The 27,500-nt window shown below is 44.0% G+C and overlaps 1 protein-coding gene across 1 annotated transcript in view; it reads left to right on the top strand.

Moving 5' to 3' along the window:
- Positions 1–27,500, top strand: part of sli (slit guidance ligand) — a 545,686-nt gene that overhangs the window by 60,960 nt on the left and 457,226 nt on the right. Inside the window, 1 exon segment of the mRNA XM_080286150.1 lies at positions 16,063–16,207. Coding sequence (XP_080142276.1) covers positions 16,063–16,207 — 145 coding nt within the window.

Consider the following 27,500-nt stretch of genomic DNA (forward strand, 5'->3'; position numbering starts at 1 on the left):
TTCCTTCTACCTCATATTGATGTTTTTTTTTTTTATGTACTCTCTCTCTCTCTTTCTCTCTCTCTCTCATAGTGTCTTATTATTCCATGCTCTTCTTGTATTTATGAGCTTTGGGCTATTTCTGTTCCTGTGTGTGTGTGTGTGTGTGTGTGTGTGTGTGTGTGTGTGTGTGTGTGTGTGTGTGTGAAGCTGGTGCTGTGGTGTATGGTGGTGTATAACATTAGTATCTTGTACCACCAGGCTGGCTCGCTGCCCCAGACATGCTGTACTTTGTATGCAAATATTAAACAATTTCAACTTTCTAAAAAAAAAAAAAAAAAAAAAGACCCTGATCTATGAGGTATTTAATTTTTTGCTGCTGCTACCGTTTTCACCCCGGCTGGTACGTACACTGCTACTGGCTGCTACTAACACTGCTGCTGCTTCCTGCTTACATTCTCTCTGCAAGTGCCTCTTCCCTGCTACTGTCTGCTACTGTTTTATACGCACACAGCTATTGCCTCATACCTACACTGCCACTGTCTGCTACTGCCTTATACTTACACAGCTACTGCTTTATACTTATACTGCGTGTCTGCTACTATTGCATACTTACACTGATGCTTCTTCACTATTCCGATGCTGTTCTCATACACTGTAAATGTCTGCTGCCGCCTCATACTTACACAGCTACTGGCAGGCACAGATATTGCTACTCTCTTGTACTATCCGGTACTTACACTGCAGCTGTCTCATACTTACGAGTACGTTGCTCCTGACTATTACTGTCTCATACACTAATGTTGGTTTGTTACTGTGCTACTTACACTGAAACTGGTGTAATTTTCCCGGGAGCTACTTACTCTTGATACTGTTTGAATATTGCAGTTGTATGCCGTAGATATTGAGCTGCTACTGTTTGCTGTTTATTGATACTTAAACTGCTGCATCGCCTTTGTTGTGGTACTGCGGTGGTTGTGGTGTGGGACTGATACTGAGACGGGTGTGGTAGACTAATACTGATTCTGATACTTACCTGCACTCCTTTGCCTATTACTGATTGGTACTGATATTGTTACTCTCATTTATTAACTTTTGCTGACGTGGTACCTACAATTACTACCACTGCTACTCTTTTACTTACACTTCTACTTACACTTCTGCTATGGTACTTACGCTACTTACACTCCTACTTACACCACTCGGTACCCTCAGTAGTCCCGTGAATTAATCAGTACCTGAGGTGTTATGTAGGCGACACAGGCATTTAAATCCCCCTCTGTGTGATTCTTTGTTCACTGTGCTAAGCCTGAGTGATGGTCTCTCTCTCTCTCTCTCACACACACACACACACACACACACACACACACACACACACACACACACACACACACACACATCCTTTATTCATTCTCCCCCCCCTCCTTCCTCTTCTCCCCCTCTCGCCCCCTCTTCTTCCATCCGCTCTTCCCTCTAATCTCCTTCCCTCTCCCCCTTCCCATTTTCCTCAGGCTAATTCTCTCTCTTCTCACTGCTCCTCTTTCCTAGTGTTCCCATCTCCTCCTTCCTTCCCTGCCATCCACATTTCTTTTGCCTCTCCTCTTCTCCCTTCCCTCTTCCTTTTCTCTGTCCTCTCCTCCTTGCTTTCTTTCCTTTTCTTTCCTCTCTCCTCCCTCCTCTCTTTTCTCTTCTTTCTCTTCTCCAGCCTACTCCTACTCCTCCATTTCTTCCCTCAGCCTCCCCATTCATCATTTCTTCCCCCTACTCCTTCCTTCCTTCTTTCTATCATCCTTCCCCCATCTTCCTTTTTATTCTCCCCTCACCCCCCCCCTGCTCCCATATTTTCCTCCCCTTTTTCGTCTCTCTATCCTCCTGTTTTTCCTATTCACCTATCTCCCTTTTTCCTTCCTCTGTCTTCACTGTTGTCCTCCCTTTTCGTTCTCTGCGCCTTTCTTTTCCAATCCCTCTTTCCCCCCCCTCTCCTTATCCCTTTTTCTCCCCTCTTCCAGTCCCTCTTTTTCCTCCTCTTCCAATCCCTCTTTTTCCCCGTCTTCCTATCCCCTTTTCCCCTCTCTTCCTATCCCCCTTTTTCCTCCTCTTCCTATCCCTCTTTTTCCCCGTCTTCCTCTTTTCCCTTTCTTCCCATCCCTCTTTTCCTCCTCTTCCTATCCCTCTTTTCTCCTCTTCCTATCCCTCTTTTCTCCTCTTCCTATCCATCTTTTCCTCTTCTTCTTTCCATTTGCTGTACTTTTTTCCTCTTCATTCTTCCATTTGCTGTAGTTCTGTTCCCGTCCTCCTCCCCCTCCCCTTTCAATCTCCCTCTCTGTAACCTACGCTTCGGCCTTTTTGTATCAGGAAGAGGAAGGGTACAAAGAGAGAGAGAGAGAGAGGGAGATACAGGGATGGTTGATAGATTTCGCGCTTCTCTCCCCCCTCCCATCCCTCTCCGTGTAAGGTACGGCTCTCTCTCTCTCTCTCTCTCTCTCTCTATGTGTGCGTGCGTGCGTGCGTCTCCTCTATTGCCATATAACCCTCTCATTCCCTCTGTCTCCTTCTGCCGTACCTCCTTACCCATCCCTCATTCTCTCCCTCAGCGGCCGACCTCCCATCTCCCTCCTTATCTCTACCGTACATTCCTTCATCTCTCTCCTTGTACTCCCTCTTTCTCTTCACTTACCCTTCCTTACACTCTCCTTTATCCTTACTTCCTTCCCTCCCTCCATCTTTCCACTCTTTGTAGCCCTCCCTTCCTCCCTCCCTCTTAGTTCTTGTACTCCTCTGTCTGCCTGTATTTGTACCGTACCTCTTCCCTCCCTTTCTCCCTCCGTCCCTCCCTTTCTCTCTCCATGCACACCTCCCCCAGTCACTTGTACCCATCCTCTCTCTCCTTTACCTCTCCTCCCTCCCCCTGTACCCTTCTTTTTCTCATCCTTCTTGTATCCCTCCCTCCTTTCTTGTCTCTCCTTGTGCTCCTATCACTACTCGTATCCCCCCTCTCCCTTGTACCCCCGCCCACCTTTCTTTGGCTGTATCCCCTGTAATTAGTGGCACAGGTGAGTGGGGATTTATGGCGCACCGGTAGTGGTAGTGGGGTCAGTGGTCTGGTGGTTGATGGCACCGCAACACACATTCAACACACCGCCAGGGGACACTGATGACGGTAATAGGTGACGGTGACGACATTGATGAAGGTGGTAGGTGACGTTGATGGAGATGGTACGTGGCGTTGGTGAAAACACTGGGTAACGTTGATGAAAGTGGTTGGTGACGTTGATGGTGTAGTGGGTGACATAATGTGACACTGTGTTTTACCTTGAACATTGTACCCTGGTGGCTGTGACGCATTGTAGGTGCATTGACAAAGGTACCAAGGGGCACTGATGGTCTCTAAGGCTGGTGACGAGGGCAGCAGGTGACAGTAATGAGTAGCAGGTGATAAAATAGTAGAGGAGTGGAATTTTGGCCCTAAGGAATGGTTGATATTGGTTTGGGGATGTTAGTAGTCAGACACAAAGAACAATGTAATCTAATTAGACTTACAGCATGGATTAGGGAACACTGTATCATATCTTACCAATCTCCTAATTTATTACAGAGGCTTTGTTGTTCTGTATCATAAAGCCAAATCCGTCGGTGTAATCTGCCAGGTGTTTTGAGAAGGCATTGAATAGAGTTTCGCACGGAAGAGTTCCTGAGAAGCATTAAACGCATGTCGCAGAGGCATTGCACCAAAATGGATTGGTAATTGGTGTACAGAACGTAAATATGAATAAGTAATAGAAAAGAATCAAAGTGTATGTTACAGGTGGAGTGCTACAAGCGTAAGTCTTTGTGTCCCCTTCAGTTTCTAATTTATTTGAATGATAATAAGTCTGTATTGTAAAATGTCCAGATTTGCTGATACAAAAATCGGTAACGAAGTTGATACACCTGTGCAAAGACGGAAGATCCGAAGATTTTGATAAGCTGTTTATATACATATATGACTGATGGATTTCGTTGCTGATATATGCACAGTCCTAACTATTTGGTGAAAAAAAAAAGAGTTAATCGCATTATGAATATTAACTCCAGATTATAAATCAGGAGCAATATTTAGGAGCACTCATGTCGGATAATGTAAAACCACGTCGACAGTACACGAAGGAATAACGAAACCTAGCGAATCTGTTGTGTGAATTGAATGCAACGACAGAACATTCGAATTTATTAAAGAAAATATAATCTTTGTGCAGCTCCTTAGCATGCGCATCTCTGGGGTACTGTGTTCAGTTTTCATTTCTGTATTACAAAAATATATGGATAACTTAGAACATCTGCCGTGATGGGTGACAAATATGATACCCAAATGAAGAACATGAACGTTTTGAAGAGTTTAGTTAGTTTAATTTATCAAAGTACAGACTACGAGAGGAACTGATGCAAGTATGGTAGCCTTTATAAGATTTTCAATTGATGACGGTAATATGGCAGGTGATAAGTACTTCACAATAGACTGGTCCAGGTAATGGTTATAAAATTATTAGCAAGCGTTTCCAGTCATAGGAACCAAAGCACATGATGTTCAGAAGAGCTTTAAATAAATGGAACATATTATCTAAGAATGCGATTCCCTGCAGTTCAGTAATAAAAAATGGCATGAATAGAAATCTAACTCTCAATACCCAGCTGAAAGTGGTCACTGATAAAGAACTGAAAAACCTGATTTTTATTTTTTAATTAGATTATGGAGAATCCAGGAATATCATAGCTCCGTTATGCAGTTCATGTTACTTTTCCCTTACAGATTGAAATATAGTTTCCCTTTCATCTTTTCCTGTGAAATTGGGATGACTAGTTTTCCAGTGCTGCATGATGATCCTTCGTACTTTTTCTTGCCGGCGTTGACCAGATAACTGGGTGGACAGGTGGAGCTTTCTTGCTGTACTGTCCTTTTCAGTTATATAAAAGATATCGCAGACATAGATTTCTCCAGCAAAGAGCCTGGAAGGGACGAGTAGGCTAAGGCTGTTGTTCATCGCTTTTCCTTGTACTCTTTTGTAGTTTGTTAAAACCTGCACTTCCACAAGACTCACCGACTTGTCATCAAAACTCCCCGTCAGTGCTGAGTGGATAGCATTAGCATATATCAAAATAGAGGGCTTGGTATTGGTGCCCAAGTGGTGACAAGTGAAGGTGTGAGGCCCCATCTCTTGGTGTATGTGTGTGTGTGTGTGTGTGTGTGTGTGTGTGTGTGTGTGTGTGTGTGTGTGTGAAGACTACTGGGCCCAAAGGTACGGATTGTCTAGTCAAGAGCTGAACACACACACACACACACACACAAAACCTCCCTCCCTCCCTCCCTTTCTGTCTCTGTCTCTCTCTCTCTCTCTCTCTCAGTAAGTTGTTTTAGGGGGCACTGATGCACTTTGCGTTGCTGCGCCTCTTACCTGCCTGTATTTGGCGGTGCAAGTCACATTAGCGAGATTTACGTTCATTGGTATCGCGCGGTGATCACAGAGCTTTATAGGCAGCGGTGATCAGAATTCTAAGTTCGGCGACCTTAACCCTTTCAGCCCGAGATCTTCTTTTGCTCCTTAGTCTGGCTGTCTGCAGATGATTTTACAGAATTTGTGGGGAATCTGTGTCACTGAAATGGTTAGAAACAATCTCCATGTACCTCATTTCACAATAAAGCTCCCCCAGTCCCCTTCCTGATTTCCGAAAGGGGGATGTTGGACAGCAGGGAAAGAGCTGCTACAACCTGCGTATCAGAGGAGCCTGCTGCTGCCGCTAAAGGTTGTTCCAGAGCTAAACAGAATACTCATTTGGTAGAAGGAATGATATAAAAAGTAACGTCCTTGGGCTGGTTGGATGAACAAACACCGAAGATTGCATTGATGAGAGAACAGTTAGGTTGATGTCACGATGATGTAGTTGTGCGCCGTTTCAAAATTATGGTGTTTTTTATATTTTCCCTTTGCCATCTCCAAGCGCTTATTTTCCGCTTTGGAGAGACCTTCCTAACTGAGGGAGGTTAGACACGACTTTCACTAACCTTTTCACTACGGCAGGGGAGTCTCCATGCGTTAATAAATTGGCCTGAGATTACGTTAGCTAAAACAGAGTATGAAAATGACGTTCTCGGGCTTAAACCCTTCAATCCAGTCACGTGTTTCTTGCTATCTCTAGACGGTTTTCTTCGACTTTGGATAGATTTCAGGAACTGGAAGGTTATCTCCAGTTTAGTACAAGAGATCATCTGTCTAAAATCGTCTGGAGGTAAGAATAAAATGACCAAATACGTCATTGGATTGAGGGAGTTCGGTGATTGATGGTTGAAAGGATTGGTGGCTTCGGTAGCAAACACTGGGATATTTAACAGGGATTATAATTTTTAGTTGATGTCGAACACTGTGGGGCTGCTATCTGTAGGTGAAGAGATTTATCTATCATGTGCAATTCAGATATCTATCGTGCGTGTAGTTAATAGATAAATTTTGTATCTATCGCACATGCAGGGGATGAGTGGGTAGATATACTGTATTCCTGTAGCCCGTCTATCGTACGTGCTTGTAATGCTAGATGGGTGAGGGCATGAATCGTCTTGCTTAATGATCTGATGAGTTGTCATGTGTATCAACCTGTCTATCGTAAGTCATATATCTATCGTACCTGGCTGTAATGAACGGGTAGGTTGCCATGTATTGTATCGTGTTTGCTCATAGTGATAGGTGAGTAAAGCCGTGCATCTATCGTACTTGTAATGACTGTACATGAAGTAGTCATGTATCTATCCTGGTCATGTATCTATCGTACGTGGCTGTAATGAGTGCAGGTCAGAGTGATGTTTGTAACCTGCATACTGTAACCTGTGACCTTAAGCGTTGATGAAATAGGTGTGTTATTGCTCTCACTTCCCCTCTCGGATGGCGCAAGGCGGTTTGGCGCTCCTGCAGGTGATGGTGTGGCTGGTGATTGGGGGCGAGATGAGGTGAGTGAGTGAGTGAATTGTGGTTGGTGATTGGGGGCAAGATGAGGTGAGTGAGTGAGTGAATTGTGGCTGCTGATTGGGGGCGAGATGAGGTGAGTGAGTGAGTGAATTGTGGTTGGTGATTGGGGGCGAGATTAGGTGAGTGAGTGAGTGAATTGTGGCTGCTGATTGGGGGCGAGATTAGGTGAGTGAGTGAGTGAATTTGAAGGCAATAAGTGTCAGTGAGTGGATGAATGAGTGAATGTTTGCGAGACTAGGTGTGCTGGTGAGAGTGAATGAGTGAGTGAAATTGAAGGCGATATGTGTCAGTGAGTGGATGAATGAATGAATGTTTGAGTTAGTGAATGCAATTGATGGTGGATGAATGCATGAATGATTGAGAAGGTGAATGCAATTGAAGTTGGATGAATGAGTGAATGTTTGAATGAGTGAATGCAGTTGAAGATGGATGAATGAGTGAATGTTTGAGTAAGTTAATGCAATTGAAGGTGGATGAATGAGTGAATGTTTGAGTAAGTGAATGAATATGAAGATGAGTGAATAATTGTCTGAGTGAATGAATGCTTGTGTGAATGAAATGAAGGTGAATGAAATAGGATAGCGAATGAAAGCTTATATAAGTACCGGTAATTGAAATTAAAGGTATGACGGAGTGGTGAGTGAATGCAGGAATGTGTGAGTGAAAATGGAGGTGAGTAAAGTGCTTTTATAAGTGAACGAAATTGAAGATCAGCGAATGATGGAATGAGGGAGCGAATTTGAGCGAAAAAGAATGAAACTGAAAGTGGGTACGAGGGAATGAAGTTGGTAATGTGTAAAAAAAAAGAAGAAGGGAATGAAGAAAAGAACATTTATGCGAACGGTAAATATTGATCTTCCTGGCGATAAATAACGAGACTAATGAACAATACCTTTCGAAAACAGGTGATGTAATTTGGAGCTCAGCATGCTTTTCAAAATATTGTGTTTGAGTTTCGTAATTGTTCGACTAAATGTGGAACGATATTTTTCCACAGCTGTGCGTAAAATTGAGACGAAGGAGAGAGAGAGAGAGAGAGAGAGAGAGAGAGAAAGAGAGAGAGATTGTGAGTGAAATACTGTACGAGACGATGAATAAAGGAATAAGTCCGTTAACCTGTTTGGAGGATAGATTGAAAAGTGAGCCAGTGAACCGCCGTAATGAAAGATTGTGAGCGAAAGTGAGCAAGTGATTGAGCAAGCAGGCACGGAAGCAGGAGGCGGGAGAGTGAGAGTATCAATTTGGAAGCTGATACCGTTGTAGTGATTGGCTGCTGGTGAGATGTTATGCGGTGACGTGAGGGGTGTATTGATGTGCCGGCAATATACACAACGTTCACCACCACAGTTTACATGCTGGTTATCTTTGTTAGTGTCTAATTAAGATAAAAGGTAAATTGGTACGTGGCCGGGTGTGGGATATTTGTTTAGTTGTTTACTTTGCCGGTATGTACCATGGGCTATCTGCGGAATGGAGCCTGTGGTGGAAGGAAGAGTGTGCTTTTCCAGTCTTCTTGAACTAGGTGTGATTCCATAAGGGTGCGGACATTTAAGCAGTAGTACTCCTTTCAAGTAGGAGTATTCTCACAAGGCACCCGGTTGTAGTTCCCTGGATGGCATGTAGACGCTCTAAAAAGCAGAGCCATTTCAACAAGACATTTCCACGTGCATTTTTCGCCTTACATTCCAAAGCCTTCCACACTTATACCCCTGTTTCAAAGTGGTTAGTGGGGTCGGGTCACTTTTCCAATGATAGAGTGATATTCCTCGCCACATGCATCAGCCACCCTGCAAGACCCTTAAAGCACTAATTAAATGTGTGTAGGATTTTGGTGACCGGCTTCTGCACACCTGACATGCCCACAAACCGGTACTCCAAGGAATTATCCGAGCAGAACCACACAATTCTCACCAATGGCGGGGTGAGAGTGAACAGAACTGGCGCTGGCAGTGTGCAGCGTTGGTGGTATCTCTATAGCACTCCCTTTGAGTTTCATTTTTCATTTCTAACGACGCACCGGTACATATGTTTAACCGTTTCACTCAGTTGATGTCTTTCAGATCTTATTCTTGCTTGACATTTCAGTTTAGCATAGGATAGAGATTTGAATTGGAGGCGTTGGATACAGCCTTCATTAACCCTTTCAGTGCAGATAATCTGATCAAATTGGAAAAAATCATCTCAAGGCAGCAAGAATATTAAAAAATTACGTAATCGGGCCGAGGGATTTTTTTTTTCTTACCTCTTTATAAACTTGCTGTTCATTTCAAGCAGTTTTCGTATATAAAGCCAAATACGTGAATTATCGAAGGTGTAGACACGACAGCTGGCCTTCATATCCTGTTATTAATATGAGCCATCCACCTCCTTGCATAAGAACACCTTCAGGCTTCAGCAACCATATTCATAAACGTTCTTCAAATTCATGGTAGTATTGCAAAGGGGTTCACTGATTTCCTAACATCTTCTCCATTGCTGTTTATTCTGCACATTATTCCTCTATAACCTCTTGCATATTATTGCCAAGAATTATGTTGAATTTGAAAGGATATACCGGTAAATAACATAGATGATGATGTTATGTTGTACCGTGTAAAATTTACCTCTAATGTAAAGTTGCTACGAATTCCATGTGCCTTCCACTATATTTAAGTAAGTAGTATTTAGCATTTTTGTTTATTTTATCTTCCTCTTCATACCATTCATGCCACAACCAAAAGCGAGTAAATAGTAAAAAAGGGAGAAAACCTAAACCATTTCTACCAATAGCCCGTTGCCATGGAGATTGTGTACCAAGGCAACGGGTTAATATCCTTGGTAAATACGATGGCAGGCTTGTGAGTTGGGTGAATACAGCGTAGTGAAGGTGGTGGTAGTAGTGATGGTTTTGTGATAGTGGTGGTGGTAGAGGTGGTGTTATGATGGTGGTAGTTGTGGTGTTGGTGTTGTATTGGGGGTGTGGTGGTGGTGCTGTGGTGGGGAGGTTGTGGTGGTGGTGCTGTGATGATGGCGGTGGTGTTGTGATGATGGCGTTTTTGTTGTTGTGGTGGTGTTACTGTGATGGTGGTGATGTGATGATGGTGGTGGTGTTGTGATGATGGCGTTCTTATTGTGGTGGTGGTGGTATTGTTGTTGTTGTGCTGATGGTGGTGATGTGGTGGTGGTGTGATGGTGATGCTGGTGTTGTGATGATGGTGTTGGTGGTGCTGTGATGGTGGTGGTGCTGTGATGTGTTTACCGGCAGCGTCTCTCAACACGTGTTTATATCTGGTTGTAGACGGCACGGGGACGCAGTTTTATGGATTCTCTCTCTCTCTCTCTCTCTCTCTCTCTCTCTGTTTTAGTTTTTATCGCTCGTATCCAGCACCATTTTATCTCCCTCCCAGTGCCTCATTCACCCACCTTCTTTAAGGTTCCTTCTTCTGTTCCTCACTCCTCTATCTTCCTCCCTCTATTTCCTACGTGTCCCACACTAGTACTTCTCGTTTGTTTCTTTCACATGTATTTCTACCCATTTCTTCCCCATACCTCTCTACCTTATGCCTCTCCACCCTCACCCCTCGCCCCATCTTATACAGCAGGGGTGGGGGATGTCCGGCCTCCGGGTCGTATAAGGCCCGTAAGACCATTTGATCAGGCCCTCGAGGCAATTCATAAATACAATTTCATAAACTCATGAACGAATATATGTAAATTATATATATATATATATATATATATATATATATATATATATATATATATATATATATATATATGTATGTATATAATGTACTGGGCTACAGTTGATTTTAAGTTGATTATTTTGTATGGCCCGCGAATGATCTTAAAAATATCCTAATGGCCCATAATAGGAGAAAAGTTCCCCACCCGTGGACTATACACTTTCTGACTCGCCACGCGTTTCTCCCCTCTTTTATCATTCTAACTTATTTCTCTCCCACCTCTATCCTTCCCAGGCCTCTTCCCTCCTCCTTCCTTCCCTCCTCGTTCCATCCATCCCAGATCTCCCACCCCCCTCTCCCTATCTCCCTCTCATACCTCTCCTCCCCCATCTTACCACATGGCCCCCTTTTTACCTCCAACCATCACTAACGCCTCTTGACCATCCCGCACTATTTTCACACGACACCTCATTCTTCATTCCTTTCTTTCTTTTCATACACACACACACACACACACACACACACACACACACATATATATATATATATATATATATATATATATATATATATATAGATAGATAGATAGATATAGATATATAGGCTATATGAGAGTGTGTGTGTGTGTTCACGACATATATGTAGCACATACATAACTACTCTGTCCATAGCCATCCTGACATAAAGTATACAGTATTAGTGATTAAAAGCTTTGTTATGGTCTTCATTCTGTGGTGGAGACCATATTGTATTTACTTAGTTTCTTTCATCTGTATTCTTCCAAACACTCTTCAGTTTGGCGACATTACTTATTCACCATTTCTCTTCAAACTTAGTGCAATTCCTCCTTGGACAAAATTACCCCAAGACACCTTTTTCATTTTTTATCTAGGGCGTGTAAAAGGATTCAACGGGTCGAATGTCAAACGACACTAGATTTGGGGATCCTGTGGTCTTGTTTGTCCAGTGATCAGCCATCATGGCAATTTGCACTGAAGTATGTCAGTGTACTGATGCTGTGTAGAAACCATCCTGTCCTCTCGTGGGGATATCAGCAATCTTTAGTTGGTGTGTACTACTCCTTGTTCTCTCCGACAAAGAGAATATGTTTTCACCTTGTTTGTTGCATGCTGGAATCGAAAGATTAGGCAGGCATGTTGGTCAGTCCCTTACGTTTGTCTGTCTGTCTGTTTGCCTGCCTTTCTTCAGGTCAACTTTGCGCCAATCGTTCTGAAAAACAAATCAGATGGTAGATATCTATAAACCCTGTAAGCTTAGCGTTTTTCATCACAAACTGTCAAAGTCCCTGCTCTGGATGGGAGGTTAAAACCCCTCAATGGCCGTGGGTCCGGTAATCGCCGGGACCCAGTGGCCGGCCCAGGCACCATTTTTTTCAGATTTCTAATCTCGATTTTTTTTTTTTTTTTTTTTTTAACAAATTGAAAAGAAACGTCTGGCGAACCTGGCAGTGGGATTTTTAGCATCCTAAACCCATCCTGTGCTTGGAAACTCAGCGCGAAAAATTTCGTTAAATTACTGCCTACGTGTCGGTGAAAACTAAGCAGACAATTGGATCCATCCGGCAAGCGCTGTATTGTCCACACGCCGGTGAAAACTAAGCAGACGGTCGGATCCACCCTGCAAGCACTCTGCCTGTGGGAAGAGGGAGTGAGGGGAAGAAAATCCATTCGGCAAGCGCTCTGCCTGTGGGAGTTTCATGTGTTTGTTTGTTTGTTTGATAGCAGGATTACTCAAAAACTAAGAGAATTGGACCAGATAGCCCATGTCCCAGGGAACAATCGATTAACTTTTGGGACCGATGTTTGTTAGTTTTTGTGTCTGTTTACAGGATTACTCAAAACTAAAAGGGATATTTGGACCAAATTTGGTGGGTAGATAGCCCATGTCCCAGGGAACAATCAGTTAACTTTTGAGACCTGTCCGGATCGTATTACAGATTCTGGATCCGGAAAAAACTTTTTGCGAAACCCTAATCAATGATGAGAAAACCTAACTAACCCATTATGAAGAGTGGTTTGGAAATTATGTTGCCCTTGTCAGAGATGCGCTCCACTGAGTGCCCCTCTAGTTATCGTTTGTGTGCATCTGCCGTGACCTCACAAGACTGCCATTGACGTCTTGATGTTACTTTTACTTATCTAGGAAGGGGCTCGAGTAGGCTGTCGTACCTCATAGAACTATTAGCTCACCTACTGTGTACAGTACTGGTGTTGAGAAAGTAATGTATAAGCTATAACTACCTGATGAAGGACTCGTATAATTAGACCATTACTTCCTAGAATGTGAAGACAAGAAAGTTCTTGGTTGATACGGGACCATATGTGTCTTTGCTGAAGTGAAGCATTGTATGAGGCTTCGCTCTAGTGAATATCGTTAGAGAGCTGAACGGAAGCGCCTTATGGAATTTCGCTAGGAGAAGCACGTTATCTGTGAAAAACCTTTGGGTGTGACTGACTGGGCGTCTGGGCCGCTCCTTGAGGTGCTCTCTTGTCTAAAAATGGGTGACTGTTAAAACTGAGTTGCCTACCCAGTCCTCTGAGTTTAATAAAAAGTTGTAGATTTTATGCAGTTACCGTGTCCATTCATTGTTGAGGTGGATGTTGACGAATATATTTTGCAGTTTTTCTTTTAGTGTTACCCGCTTTTAGGTCAGAGGATATGTAAAGGAAGCTTTGCTGTATATTTGTTTCAAACACACCTGCCTTGCATCCCACACACCTGTCCCTACCCTTGCCTCCTACGTGCCTCCCTACCGTTCAGACCTGTTCCTCTTCACTCATCGTTCCCTCCCATATTCTATTCCACCTACACTTGTCCCAACCTCCTATACAGATGCACCAAGTATTTCCTTCCAGTTCCTAGTCTGTCGTCACCCAGCACCTGTCTTCTTTGTCCTCCTGTTCGCACATCTGTTTCTGTCGCATCTGCCTCCTTTTCTTACTTTTGCTTCATCCTTCCATATTGGCCTTTCTCTTTGATTTGTCTTCCATGCCTGTGTTCATCCATACGCTGCTCTTCCATGTCCGTCTACCTCTGACATTCCCTCTCTCTCTCTCTCTCTCATAAGAAGAGGAAGACAGGTATTCGCATTGTCCAGATTCCCCCACCTGACCCTTTCACACCTGTCTCTCACACACACACCTGTCTAGCCAACCCAATCTTGCCGCACAGGTGGGGGTCGAAGCTTAGAGAGAGAGAGATTCATTATTTCAGTCCCACAGTTGTCTGCGTCACACCTGTTTCTACACACACACACACACACACACACACACACACACACACACACACACACACACACACACACACACACACACACACACACACACACACACACACACACACACACACACACACACACACACACACACACACACACACACACACACACACACACACACACACACACACACACACACACACACACACACACACACACACACACACACACACACACACACACACACACACACACACACACACACACACACACACACACACACACACACACACACACACACACACACACACACACACACACACACACACACACACACACACACACACACACACACACACACACACACACACACACACACACACACACACACACACACACACACACACACACACACACACACACACACACACACACACACACACACAGAGGAATTTGCTGCTCCCCTCCACCACCCGTCGTGCTTCTTCAATAATTCATTCCACACCTGCATCTACTCCCATTCTCTCCTCTTCTCACCCTTCTAATCCTGTCTCGGCTCCAGCTGTCCACCCCAACCATGTATTGACCTTTTAGACTCAGTACCGTTTTTCATAGATCTCTAGAAGTGGCCTGGTCAGTCTGTCACACCTAAGGATATTCGCACGTCAGGTGGTTTACTAGCGATGCCCCATAAGGATTTTCACGCAAGGTACTTCATTCTGTGGAAGCCCCGTATCATGCCTCCTTTCAGCAGAGCCCTATATAGTCCCGCATCTGTTCAATGATTCTGTACGTATTTCATTATCGCTCCCTCCAGACGACGTTACTTGGCCTAGGATGGACCGTTCACCCGGGAATGGGGTCAGATATGGCTTTCTCTTATCCCATCACTACTAGAGCTCCTCCCTATATTAAATAAAGCAGGAAACAATTGTGCAGTAAAAATCTGTTGTCGCAGTAAATGTCAACCTCCTCCCTCACAATCACCTCACTCACCACACCTTACCTGGCTCTCCACCCAGGACGCCTACTCCCTCACCCATGCCACCTACTCCTTCACATACCTGTCTTCCAAGTAGGCTATGTCCCCAAGCCACATACAACTATTCTCCCTCACACACATAACCCCCTGGTATGTCCCCCTACCCTCATCACAAATATACATCCCTCCCCACACACACCAATACACCTATTCCACGAACGACACTATTCTCTCTCTCTCTCTCTCTCTCTCTCTCTCTCTCTCTCTCATAATAACCCATTCGTTGCGGTGAGTTTTTACGAGCTGAATCAAATCATCCGTCGAAAGCTGGAATAGGATGGAAAGTTAATTCTCGACCAAAACATTAACTCCTCCTTTATGGTGTATTTTTTATTTTATTTTATGCTATATACAGACGATTTTATTCAGCTTCAGAGAGACATTTCAGGCTCTTAGAGGGGTTAGATACAGCCTTCATTAATCCCGTCACTACCAGGGGCGTCTCGTAAGCTAAATAAATTAATCTGATGTTAGGTAGAACAGAATTTTAAAAGACGTTCTCGGTCTGAATGGGTTAAGCGTGATAGTATTAAAAATTTTTGGCGTTGCATATTTTTCTTGAGCATTTTAAAATCGCGTGTGGTTTCCCGAAATAAAATGCAAAGTCGGTAACTCCCAGGCAGAAAGGTTAATTGATTTTTTTTTTTTTTTTCGTTTTTGGTGGCCTAGGTTTCTCTTGAGCGTAGTAAAGTTGTGTAATGTTAGTTGAAATATAATGCAAAGTTGGTAATTCTCAGGTAAAGGGGTGTTCAAGTTGTTGTTAATGCAGGTTTGTTTCCCTTTCGTTCTTGTATACCCAGCTGCATATTTGGGGACCTGGATGTGACACCTGATTGCGGGTCGTAGTGTAGGGGAAGATTGGGACAGTAAAGTTCCCCCTAAATGACCCTTGTTTAATGGATAGGCACTAATCCTAAGTCTTCTTCCACCCAAGAAAATTGACTGCCTGCCTTAAATGACCCGCTTGGAGTCATTGAACATTTATCCCAAGTCCTGACAACGAAATATTTAGAACTGAACGATAAATTAAGGAGAGCGCTTGGATGAATGTGTATTTTTCCAGAGTAACTAACAATACCTACGTCTCGCTTTGTTGTATTTGTGAGGCCCCTAATCCTAAATGATTTTTTCTCTCTCCTTGTACAGGTGGTGGTCGTCGCGAGGAGAGCGGTGCGTGCCCGTCGCCGCAGATGTGCCCTGAGTCGTGCCGGTGTTCTGAGGGTATCGTGGACTGCAGGGACAGGGGCTTCACACACGTACCCCCACACATTCCCGACGACACCACCGAACTGTGAGTAATACAGCTGTTTGCGATGTTTTCTCTGTCGTATCTTCTACCCAGAAGTCAGTCCGATGGCGTATTTTTCATTTTATTCATCATATATGTCTATCTCTTTATCTGTCTATTGCCAGACGCCATACTCCCGGAAGGGGTGGCCATTTGACTTTGAGTTATTTGTTTTACGGGGAGGGGCATTAACCCTCCACCAACCCACTTGTTGACACGTATTGAACGCGTATGGTATGGTTATATGGTTACCTCCCAGCGTTGTAAGTGGTTTCTTGGCTTACAGGAAACCATTTGGCTTGTCACTCAGTGTGAAGCCACCTGTAAAGGAAAGAAAAGCAATAAGAAGTGACAGGAAAGATGGGAGAAATAGGAAGAGAGGAGGGCAGGCACAGAAAAAGAATGATAATGGCTAAGGAAGAAGTAGGCAGCACTACATCAAGTGAGTGGATGGGATGATGGTCGCCACCACCCACCACTAATCATATTTGTACATGATTTTATGCAGTTTCGGATAGATTTTGATTTAAACGGTTTAGATATAGCTTTCAGTAACTCCCTCAGTACTGAAACTATCCCGAGTTGAATAAAACCTTTAGGAGGTATGTGTCATTGGACTGATGGAATTAAATTGTGATATGAATGATAGATTGCTGGGGAAGAGGTGCTGGTCAACCTCCTAAGCCAGCGGGAACGACATTTTATTAGTATGCTTGAATTAATTGTTGACGAAATCCTTTGAGTTAATATTGTTGAGTTTTTTTCTAGGGTGTTTTAAAATTCTTTCTTATGAAAGGTTTCGTCAGCTGCATAATATCGACTACCACTACCCAGAGTATGTTATCGTACTAAAAGGTTTGTGTGTGTGTGTGTGAGAGATAGATAGATAGATAGATAGATAGATAGATAGATAGAGAGAGAGAGAGAGCAAAAAGTGATTGAGTCATACTTGTGTGTTCGGGTGATGTGTTTGGGCGTGACTCTGTGTTGTCTGGTGATTGTGGTGTTTGTGTACACCCTGATGTAAGCGCAGTTCTGTAGGAGTGGACGTTTGAAAACAAGCAGTAGTATTCTGTTTGTCTCTTGTATGTTTTTGCTTGGGTGTTTTTAAGTTTTATTTTGATGTCTTTGACAGCAACAGGCAACAGCAGCAGTAGTTGTAGTAGTTGATGTTATAATAATAATAATAATAATAATAATAATAATAATAACTAGTATGGAAGCTTTGCCATAAGTAATTATGGTAAATAAGGTATGTGTATTATAAACAAGTTCTGAAGACCCTAAAGTAACTTCTTGTGTAATATCAACAAGATCTGAAGACAAAGATGTTGAAGAACGCATGTGTAAATTTTACGTTTGTGTCAGTAACTGGCTAACTGTATGCTTAACTGTAACCATACTCCTTTGAGATTATAAGAGGGACCACAGCTATATATCTTGAAAGTTACAGGTTTAAAGGTTTTGTGGTTTTCTCAAAAACGTGTTGCAAAGAAAATAACGAGTATATTTGCATTCGATACTTTCCACTAGGCTAAATGGCAGAATATAAAGCCAAAATTATTCAGCAAACATTTTTCTCATTGGATTTTCAACCAGATTGCTGTATCTCAATTAGTTTCTGAGATATTTCAGTTTCAGATTACAATTTTTAGAATAGTGAGTATATCGCCTTCAAAAATAGGTCAAGGTCATTTATATTTGGCTCAAGGACTTGGGTTACCCTAGGGTACCTTCGTGTGTAATATCATCAAGATCGAAGAAAAAAGTACGAAGACATAATAATAATAATAAAAATAAGAATAATACCGACCAAAGCAAGAAGCTTCATCATTTAGCCTATGTGGCAAAGCTTGATAATAATATAACATTAATAATAATTCATTTAAAAGATACATTATGCTGAAAAGGTTTACACGTTAGTGCCATAAAGGGATGAATGTTATACAGTAGCAGTAATGACACGATTGTAATTTACCGTATATGTTTACTTGAATGATGAGTATTATACAGTTACGATAATAGATTGTTGCTTGTGCATCCATTCCTGATGTATTGCTCCAGTTACCTGTGTACTGTTCTACCTAATGATAGTGTTAACAGTGTTGTTCGACTGTCACTTGATTTTGGGTTGTATATAGAGTTCCTTCTGACCTTAGATTGCATTGTGTGTGGCAAAGTTCCAGGATGAGGTGGTTTAATTTGTCTATAATAGCTTCAATTCCTGGCAACAAGGAGGGAGTATCTATTAAGCCCGTATTATCAACAACAGTAAGCTTCCTCACCTACATCAGTATATCGTTATAATCTGTTGTATTCTTTGTTATGTATGATATGTCCTGGGTAGGAAATGTACTATAATATTTTAACTTATGTGCACACCCATCAAATCATGGAGGTTTGTTATATCCAGCGTAAGTAAATTCTCGGTGGTATTGTGAATAACTAGGAACTTCCGTCTCCTGCGCTTCCTGCCAGTTCTCTGAGAAGCCACACATCAGTCCACTCACCCACAAAGTCCACCCATTCATCCAGCATCAATTCATGCCCAGCCAACCCCACTCCACCCCGTCCACTCTGCCAGCCCCACCTGTCCAGCCCTCTCTCTCAACCATCTGTCCACCCAAAAATCTACCCACCCACAAATCTATCCACCCACTCCATCCATCTGCCCACCAACCTACCCATCTACATATGAAGATCCACCAGCAGGATTGTTTTCAAGTTTACACACACACACACACACACACACACACACACACACACACACACAATTGTTGTAGTTCGAGAAGTCCCCTTAGCTGAGTGAAATCGTCAGTAGGTATCAAGAAATGAAATGTAAAAAGACGTGACAGTGGAGAGGCGTTAAAAAAAGTTTATGCAGTGTCTCATAAATGTGTCGAGTGATATTCATTGGAGTATGAGTGGGCACATATGTGTTTGGTGGATGTTTGTGTGTGTTTGGCGTGTGTTTGGGTGTGCCAGGGCTTTGTGTGTGCCGCCGTCCTCAGGGTACGATACGGTTGGGGACAAGATTTCACCTAATATTTCACGTCTTCTGCATGTTACTGTACGCTGCTGGCTAAGTATTCCTAAACTGAGAGAGGCAGGGTATGTTTCTTTGCCCGCAGATGATGCTCTTTGATATGGTGCGTCTGGGAGGAAAGTGTCTGTTTGATGTGATGCGTGAGGGTGGAAAATGTCTCTGTGATATGATGCTTCAGGGAGGAGAGTGTCGTAGATGGTTCTCCTCCGTATGATGCGTCAGGGAGGGAAGTAGGGGATACGTCGTAAGTGCAAAGTAGACCCAGTGGAATTGGAGGCTCACTTTGGACTGTGACTGTGCGGTAGGGTATAGTGGCCAGCAGGGACCCATGACTGTAATCACGTCAGGCCCCATAACCCGGCAGCACAGTCCAGCCACAGGATACGAACTGCTGTTGTGTGAGTTTGATTTGCAGTGGTTGGGTTGGTGTAGTGTAGGTTATGATTGGATGTGCTTTTCCGGGGTTTTAATCTGTTTGGCTCCGATTTGGACTGCGGTGCCGTTTGTGTGTGTGTGTGTGTGTGTGTGTGTGTGTACTACAAAGGTGCTACGATACTACACTTTGTGCTTTTGTCTCGTGTACTTGGATTAAGGTCTTTTCCCCCTGTGTGCGCTTATGTGTTTGTTTGTTTTGAGTGTTTTAGAGCTGCTCATTTGGCGCCGGGTGGGGTGTTGTTTGGGGTTGTTTGGACGTGTGTGATCCCCAGTCAGGAGTCTCAGGTGGGGTAAAGGTGCCGACGCTCTTGGGGGAGGAGGGAGAGTAAGTTGATGAGCGGGGGAGGGGAGGAAGAAAGGGGGAATGAGGGAATGGGATAGAAGGGATGGAGAGTGAGTGAGGGGGCAGGGTAGAGGGTATGGTGAGTGTGGTGAAGGTAGAGATGCCACGGGATGGAGGGGGCATTTAAGGAAGAGCGGCAGGGGTTGGATGGGAGAGAGGGCGTAGGGATGAGGGGATGTGAAATGAAGGTGGTAGTAAAGGGAGAAGGCAGCAGGAAAAGAAACGGTGGTGAGGGTATAAATGTTGACTGGGAACTGCCTTATAAGATAATGGAAAACAGTTACGAAGGACAACAAAAGAAAGCAAACAGCAAGAAACCTGTTGGTTCTTTCGTTGCTGTTTGTTTTTGAAAAGGTTATAAGTAGCAAAAGTATTCTGTGAGTTAAAAGACAAGGATGGAAAAACAGAAAGACTCCCCCCACCCACCAAACTCTCCAGTCGAAGCTGACAGAAAATGCTGAGAAGGACCACCATGCTGCGTAGAAAAGCTGTCATGGAAATTTCGTACGAAAGAGGAAAAGGAATTCATATTCCACACTATATACCTGAAAAGGAAAGTAACATTAAGTCAGTAGTTATGTAGCGATGTTGTTTTGCGGTTGTGTCCTCTCAATTTTGAACTGTAAAGAAAAAAAAAGAAAAAAGAAAAAACCGATATATCTCTGTCTGTCTGTTTATCTGTTTGTCTATATTTTTGTATAATTATATCTCTCAGTCTGTCTGTCCATATATAAATGCACGGGAGCGAACATACCTAGATGTGGATAATAGGGATTTTTAAAGGTTAGTACTGTCTATAGGTCTACAAGTTTATTGAGCAAGAAATGTTTAACTTCATGTGACTGGAATCGTTTGCCAGTTATTTTATAACCATTACCTATTGTATAGTTGACCGATCTGTTGTGAAATATTTATAGACATCCATATTATCATGTCCTTTGAATATTTTGAATATTTGAATTAAATCTCCTCGTAACCTGCTCAGTTAAGGTAAGGAGATTCATGGTTTTATTTAAGCGTTCCCCGTATGGTTTATTCCTCAATCTAGGTATAATCTTTTTTCACCCTTTGATGGACTCTTTCATGTTTCTTTTATCCTTTTTTTGTGATAAGGTGACCAGAACTGGATGGGGGCTTGGAGAGGAGTACGATTGGAAGGAGAGGGAAGGGGAAGTGGGGGGAGTCAGTAGTGAGGGTGAGGTTGTCGACCTGGGGAGGGGGGATGTAAAATGGGGAAGGAGAAGAGAAGAAGGGAATAAAGAGAAGAAAGGGAGTGGGGGGATAGGACAGAGGAAAGAGGGTTAGTAGTGAGGGTACAAATGCTAACAGGGGACCATGCTTTTAAGAGTTGGAGAGGGTGAATTGAGAGGACAGCAGAGGGAATGGGGAGACGATAAGGAGATTGTGTAATGGGAGAGAGAGGGAGGGAGGGATGTGTGGCGACTGGGGGATGTGACTTTTTGAGGTGGGGCTTGGGAGGAGTTGGGAAAGAGGGGGATGGGGTAGGGGGTTGGGACAGTGTAGAAGGGAATGAGGGAGGGTATTTGTGGTGAGGATAAAGATGCTGACCTAGAGGGAGGGGGTCTGGAAGGGGGCGGGGGGTGAAAGATAGAAGGGATGAAGATGTGAAGGAAAGGGGAGGGAGGTAGTAGGGTAGAGGGGAAGGCGTGAGGGGACAGGTCAGAGGGGAGGGAATCTGTGGTGAGGGCAAAGATACCGACTGGGGACTGTCTTTTATGGGAGGGAGGGAGGGAGGGTGAGAGACCAGGATGTGGGAGGGGGGGGGGTCTGTGGTGGAAATAAAGGCTGCCGACCAAGGACTGCGCCTTTTGGGATGGTAAAGGGAAGGAAGGGGGAGTGGGGGGAAGGGAACTGGGAATAAAGAGATTTTGTGGAGGAGAGGGAGTCGGTAGTGGAGTAAAAATGCCGACGAGGGACTGTGCCTCTTAGAGAAAAAACGGATGAAATGGAATGGGGTGGGAGTTGGAGGAGTGGAGGAAGGAGAGACAGGGAGTGAGGGGAGTAGAGAAAGGAGGGAAAGCGAGTTATGGGTAGAGGATGAGAGGGAGTAACGCGAGAGTTTGGAGGGTAGAGGGAGCGAAGGGAATAGTGGAGAGGTGGGAGTAAGGGGAGTGGGAAAGGGAGGAGTGAAGGCATAGGGAGAGTATATAAAAAGCAAACAGCAACGAGTCCGTCAGTTCTTTCAGTTTGTTGTAGGGTAGGATATAGGTAAGGTATTTATTCCGAGTGTGAGACAAAGATAGGAAAGCAGGAAGGAAGGAAGAAGAATGAGATTGGAGAGTGGAATTGTGTGAGGAGGAGGAAAAGAGGGCGGGAAGAAACTGAACAGAATTGGGAGGGAGGGAAGGTGGGAGATAGTAGTGTGGAGGAGAGAGTGAGGGGTAAGGGGAGAGGAGAAAATGAAGACGAATGGGAAGATGGGAGGAAAAGAAATTGAAGGAGAGGAGGGGAGAGAATAGGCGGAGATGAGTGGAAAAGAAGGTACAGGAGGGAAAAGTAGTGGGAGGGAATGAGTGTTATAGGTTAGGGAGGAAATGAAGGCGAAAAAGGAGAAAAGGAAGTGAATGAGATGACAGAAGTAAGGAGAGGGAAGTAGAGCATAAGGAGGGGAAGGGAATAGGGAAGGAGTTGGAGGGGGAGAGGGGGGGGAGTATCGAATAGGGGAAACGTAGGGAATGAGAGGAGGGGGTGATGTAGTGGAGGAGAGAGAGAGAGATTTAGGATTAGCTTTTATGGGAGATGAAGGGAGGAAAGGGAAGACGAGACGAGAAAGGCAGGAAGAAAAGGGCAGAAGGGAAGGCATGAAGAGAGAAAAGAATGGATAGAGGGGAGGAAGTGAGGGAGAGAGGAAAGAAAAGAAGTGAGAGAGTGAAGAGAGAAGACAAGGGTGATATGGAAGTGAAAGAGAGAGGGGGGGGGAGAAGAAGAGGTAGGAGATAATGAGGAGAGAAAAGAGTGAGGAGATCGTAAGAAGGGAGAGAGGAGAAGAGAGGGGAGAAATGAGAGTAGAATATGGAGAGGAAGATGAGAAGAGAGAGGAGGGCATGAGGGAGAGGAAGAGCAGAATGAAGGTGGGGGAAAGGAAAGGGAGAATTAAGTTTTATGAGAGAGTCAAGGGAGAGAAGGGAAGGGGAGGAAGTAGGGAGGCGAGGGTTAGGGAGGGGAGAGAGGAGGAAGGGATGAGTGGGAGTTTGAGGAGGGGCAGGGAGGAGTGTGGAGGGAGCGGGGAGAATGGGAGGAGAGGAGAAAAAGAAGAGTGAGCATGAGAGGAGAGTAAAGAAAGACGAGTTGGAGGAAGGATATTAGAGGAAGAAGGTGGGAGGAAGGAAGGAGAGTAACGGAAGGTGGAAGGAAGGAAAGTAAAGGAATAAGAAGGAAAGAAGGAGTTTGTTAAGGGAAGGAAGGTAGGAGAGTAAAGGGAGAATGTAGGAGGAAAGGATGCGGGTAAAGAAAGTCGAAGGGAGAAACTTGGAACCGTAGTGGAAGAAGGGAAGGAGGAAGGAGGATTAACGAAGAATAAGGGAGGAAGGAGGGACAGTCAAGGAGAAAGGGAGGGAGGGAGGGAGGAGGATAAATGAATGAGAAAAAAGGAAGAAGCTTTGACAAAGAAGGAAAGGGGGTGAAGAAAGATGAACTGAAAGAGGACGGATAAATGAAGAAGATGGGAAGAAGGACGGAGAGCAGAGGAAGGAAGGAGAATAAACGAAGAAGAGAGGAGGGAAAGAGGATAACGTAAGGCGAAGGAAGGAAAGAAGGAGGGAACGGGAGAAAGGGAAGAAGAAATGTGGAAGAAGGGGGGAAAAACCTGAAGTACTATGATGTCTTATCTTTTTCTCCCAGTAGATAATTTTACTCGGATTACGAGAGAAGGCTGGTGGTGAAGGATTAGAGAGAGAGGGAGAGTAAAATTCTCCGTAAACTGAATATATATATATATATATACACACACACCGGTTTATATGTATGTAACGTACTGTACCTGCCGGTAGCCATGAAATAAATGTCATCTTAGCGAAGCGGTTAAAGGAAGAAGGAAGGAAGGAGAAGGGAGAAATGAAGTTAAAGAAAGAAGGAGGGAGAAAGTAAAGAAGATAATGGAAAGAGAAGGGACAAAGGATGGAAGGTAAAGGAAGGAGAAGGGACAAAGGAAGGAAGGAGAAGGAAGAAAGATCAAAGGAGAAGAGATAAAGGGAGGGAGAACGGAAGGTAACGGAGGAAGAAGGAAGACGGACGGAAGGTAATAGGAGAAGGGAAAAAGGAAGGAAGGAAGGAGAGGGAAGGAAGGAGGAGGGAGAAAGGAGATCAAAGGAGGAAGACTAGCGGAAAGAAAAAAAGAAAGTGACAGCGGAAATAAGAGGGAAGTTGGAAGAGACTGGGAAGAGTGAGATAAGAAAGGGAAATGGAAGAGGAAAGATGGAGAGCTAAAAGATGGAAGAAGAGAGAACGCAGTGAGAAAAAATGAGGAAGAGGAAGGTTGAAAGGTAAAAGAAAGGAGGAAAGTGAGAGGAGGAAGTGGAATGAGAAAGAAAGGAGAGGGGAGGAAGATGAGAGGAGGAAGATTAAGAGACACAGGCAAAAGAGGAAGGAAAAGAAGGAAAGGAAGTAGGAAGAAAAGATGATGAAGTTGAGACAAAAGGAAAGACAAATAAAAATGAGTAGACGAATGGACAGGAAGGGGACGAGAGAGAGAGAGAGAGAGAGAGAGAGAGAGAGAGAGAGAGAGAGAGAGAGAGGGAGAGAGAGAAGAAATTAAAGGAAGGAGAGGGAGGAAAAATGAGTGAGGAAGGTGAAGAGGTGAAAAACTTGAACAGCTGAGAGTGACAGGACAAGGAAAATAAAAGAAGAAAAAGAGGAAGAGGGATGGAAATCAAAGGGAAGTGAAAGAGGAAGGAGAGGCGGTTAAAACTGGATGAAGAATAGAAGGACGAATGAAGAATAAGGCAAGAAAAGATATCTAAGAAAGAACGGGGAAGGGGGAGGTAGAGCTGATAAAACGGAGAGAGAGAGAGAGGGGGGGGGGAAAGAAGAAACTAACAAAAAGACGAGAAACAAATGGAAAAAGGGTAAAGAAAGGAGAGGGAGGACGATGAAAAACGACGATTTGAAAGAAAGAAGGAAAAGTAAGGAGGAATAATAAAGATAAAAGAAGAAGTATGAAGGAAAAAATGAAAGATGGAAGGAGATGAGAGAGAAGAGGGAATGAAAAGCAAGAGAAGTGTATGAAATGAAAAATAAATAAAAACATAGAGAAAGCTAGAAGTTGTGAGAGAGAGAAAAAAGGGATGAGGGAAAGCAAAGGAATGTTGGAGAGGAGGAAGGAAGCAAGGAAGATGAGAGAGGGAGGAAGGAAGGAAGGAGGATGGGAGAGGAAGGAAGGAAGGAAGAGGGGAGAGGAAGGAAGGAAGAGGGGAGAGGAAGAAGAGAATCCGCCACCTGCCCTTCAGTAAATTTTCACCCCGCAGGGCACCCTTTGAAGTACACTCCCCCCCGGGGCTTAGGAGAGAGAGAGAGAGAGAGAGAGAGAGAGATGCAAAAGGGAGGGACTGAAGAAGGGAAAAGATTGAGTAGACGTTTGATGGAAAAGATACACACACACACACACACACACACACACACACACACACACACACACACACACACACACACACACACACACACACACACACACACACACACACACACACACACACACACACACACACTGATCCTTGGGTGTATTGTTCGTTTTAGCTGGAGTAGTCAGTATTGTTGCTTAGTGTTGTCATTCTCTACAATGCCTCTTATACACAGGACTGCTCTATCACGGCTGTCTCACCCTCTCACACACACACACTCTTTCTCTCTTACTTTATCTTTGTCCAGGTTTTAAAGGGGTCTCTCTCTCTCTCTCTCTCTCTCTCTCTCTCTCTCTCTCTCTCTCTCTCTCTCTCTCTCTCAAGAAGGAACAGGCCTCCGGAAATTACGAACTACTGCCATAAGATCGTGGCTGAGGTAGGTAGATAGACAGATACGTAGGTAGGTAGATAGACAGGTATGTAGGTAGGTAGAATGATAGGTAGGTAGGTAGGTAATGCATCCCCTCATAAAATTGTGTACCTCCCCTCATCTCATCATCACCATCCACCTCTCAATTTTAACACAACGAAGAATGCATTACCAAGCTTTCAAGTCCTTGATGAAATCCTTGGAAGCAATTTATAAAAGCACCATGGCCTTTGCTCCTTGACGCTTAAAAAAGAAGGAAAAAGAATCAAAAGAAAGAAAAAATTAAGCCAGACCTCAAAAAAATGTATATGTGTAACTCCGTGTGTGTGCCTTTCTCTGTGTATGTGTAAATATATGTAAGAAGAAAATTAATATTGATGTCGTTTTTAGTACCATTCATGTATGTGCCTCTCCTTTATAATTCCCGCCAGATTTTTCACTCCGACAAGGTGGTGCTTTTTCATGTTTTTCTGTGGGTTTTTCGGAGGGTGTAGCGGGTGCGGGAGAGCCATATTCTTAATTACTACTTTTTTTTTATGTAGTTAGAATAAATGTAAGTTTAATGAGACCAGATCACATAGAGTGGACTGTAATCCTCTCTCTCTCTCTCTCTCTCTCTCTCTCTCTCTCTCTCTCTCTCTCTCTCTCGTGGCCAATCAAGTTCATCTATTTTCGCTCTCAAAGCCCTCTGGTGACCTCTCCCTCCTCCCCCCTCCCTCCCTTTTCTCTCCCACTTCTCCCTCGTCCTCTGATCTCCCTCGTTCTCTCTTGTCTGTCTTTTGCCTCGCCCCTTCTCTCTCTCTCTCTCTCTCTCTCTCTCTCTCTCTCTCTCTCTCTCTCTCGGGTGGACGTCTACAGCTGTCAAAAGTCAGTTGGAAAATTAATAGAGATTGCTTGGTGTGAGAGGAGGGGATTAGAGAGAGAGAGAGAGATGAAGAAGGTAGAGACGGTGTGGGAAAAGCAAAGAAATGGAAGGATGAAGAGAGAGGGAAGGGAGGAAATGAGATGGGAAGGAAGTGAAGCAAGTGGAAATACGAGGTAAGGAAGGAGAGGAAGGGAGGCGTGAACAGAAATAGGGGTAAAGGAAGACAGAGGAGGTGAACGAAGAAGAGAAGAGGTATAGAAAGAAGAGAAAAGAGAGGAAGAGGAACAGGGAGGGTGTGGAAGGAAGAGAGAGGGGTGGATAGAAAAAAAGAGAGAGAGGAGAGGATGAAAGAGAGGTCAAGTTAAGTGGTGGAAGTGGGGAGAGGGGAAGGAAGAAGTGGTGTTATAGGAAGAGGGAGAAGGGTTGGAGGGAGGGAGATGGGAAGGAGGAGAAAAGAGAGGTGGCAGAGGAAGTGAAGGGTGTGGAATGTCGAGGTTGGTAGGAGAGACAAGAGATCTTTGGGAGAAAGACAGAAGGGAATGAGGGTTGTGTGGGGATTGGGGGCGAGAAGGGAAGAGGAAGTGTCTGGGTGAGAGAGAGA

Source organism: Coenobita brevimanus, chromosome 110, assembly GCF_032717465.1.
Source record: "Coenobita brevimanus isolate Jiangsu-jjx chromosome 110, ASM3271746v2, whole genome shotgun sequence".
In the NCBI taxonomy this organism is placed as follows: Eukaryota; Metazoa; Arthropoda; class Malacostraca; order Decapoda; family Coenobitidae; genus Coenobita; species Coenobita brevimanus.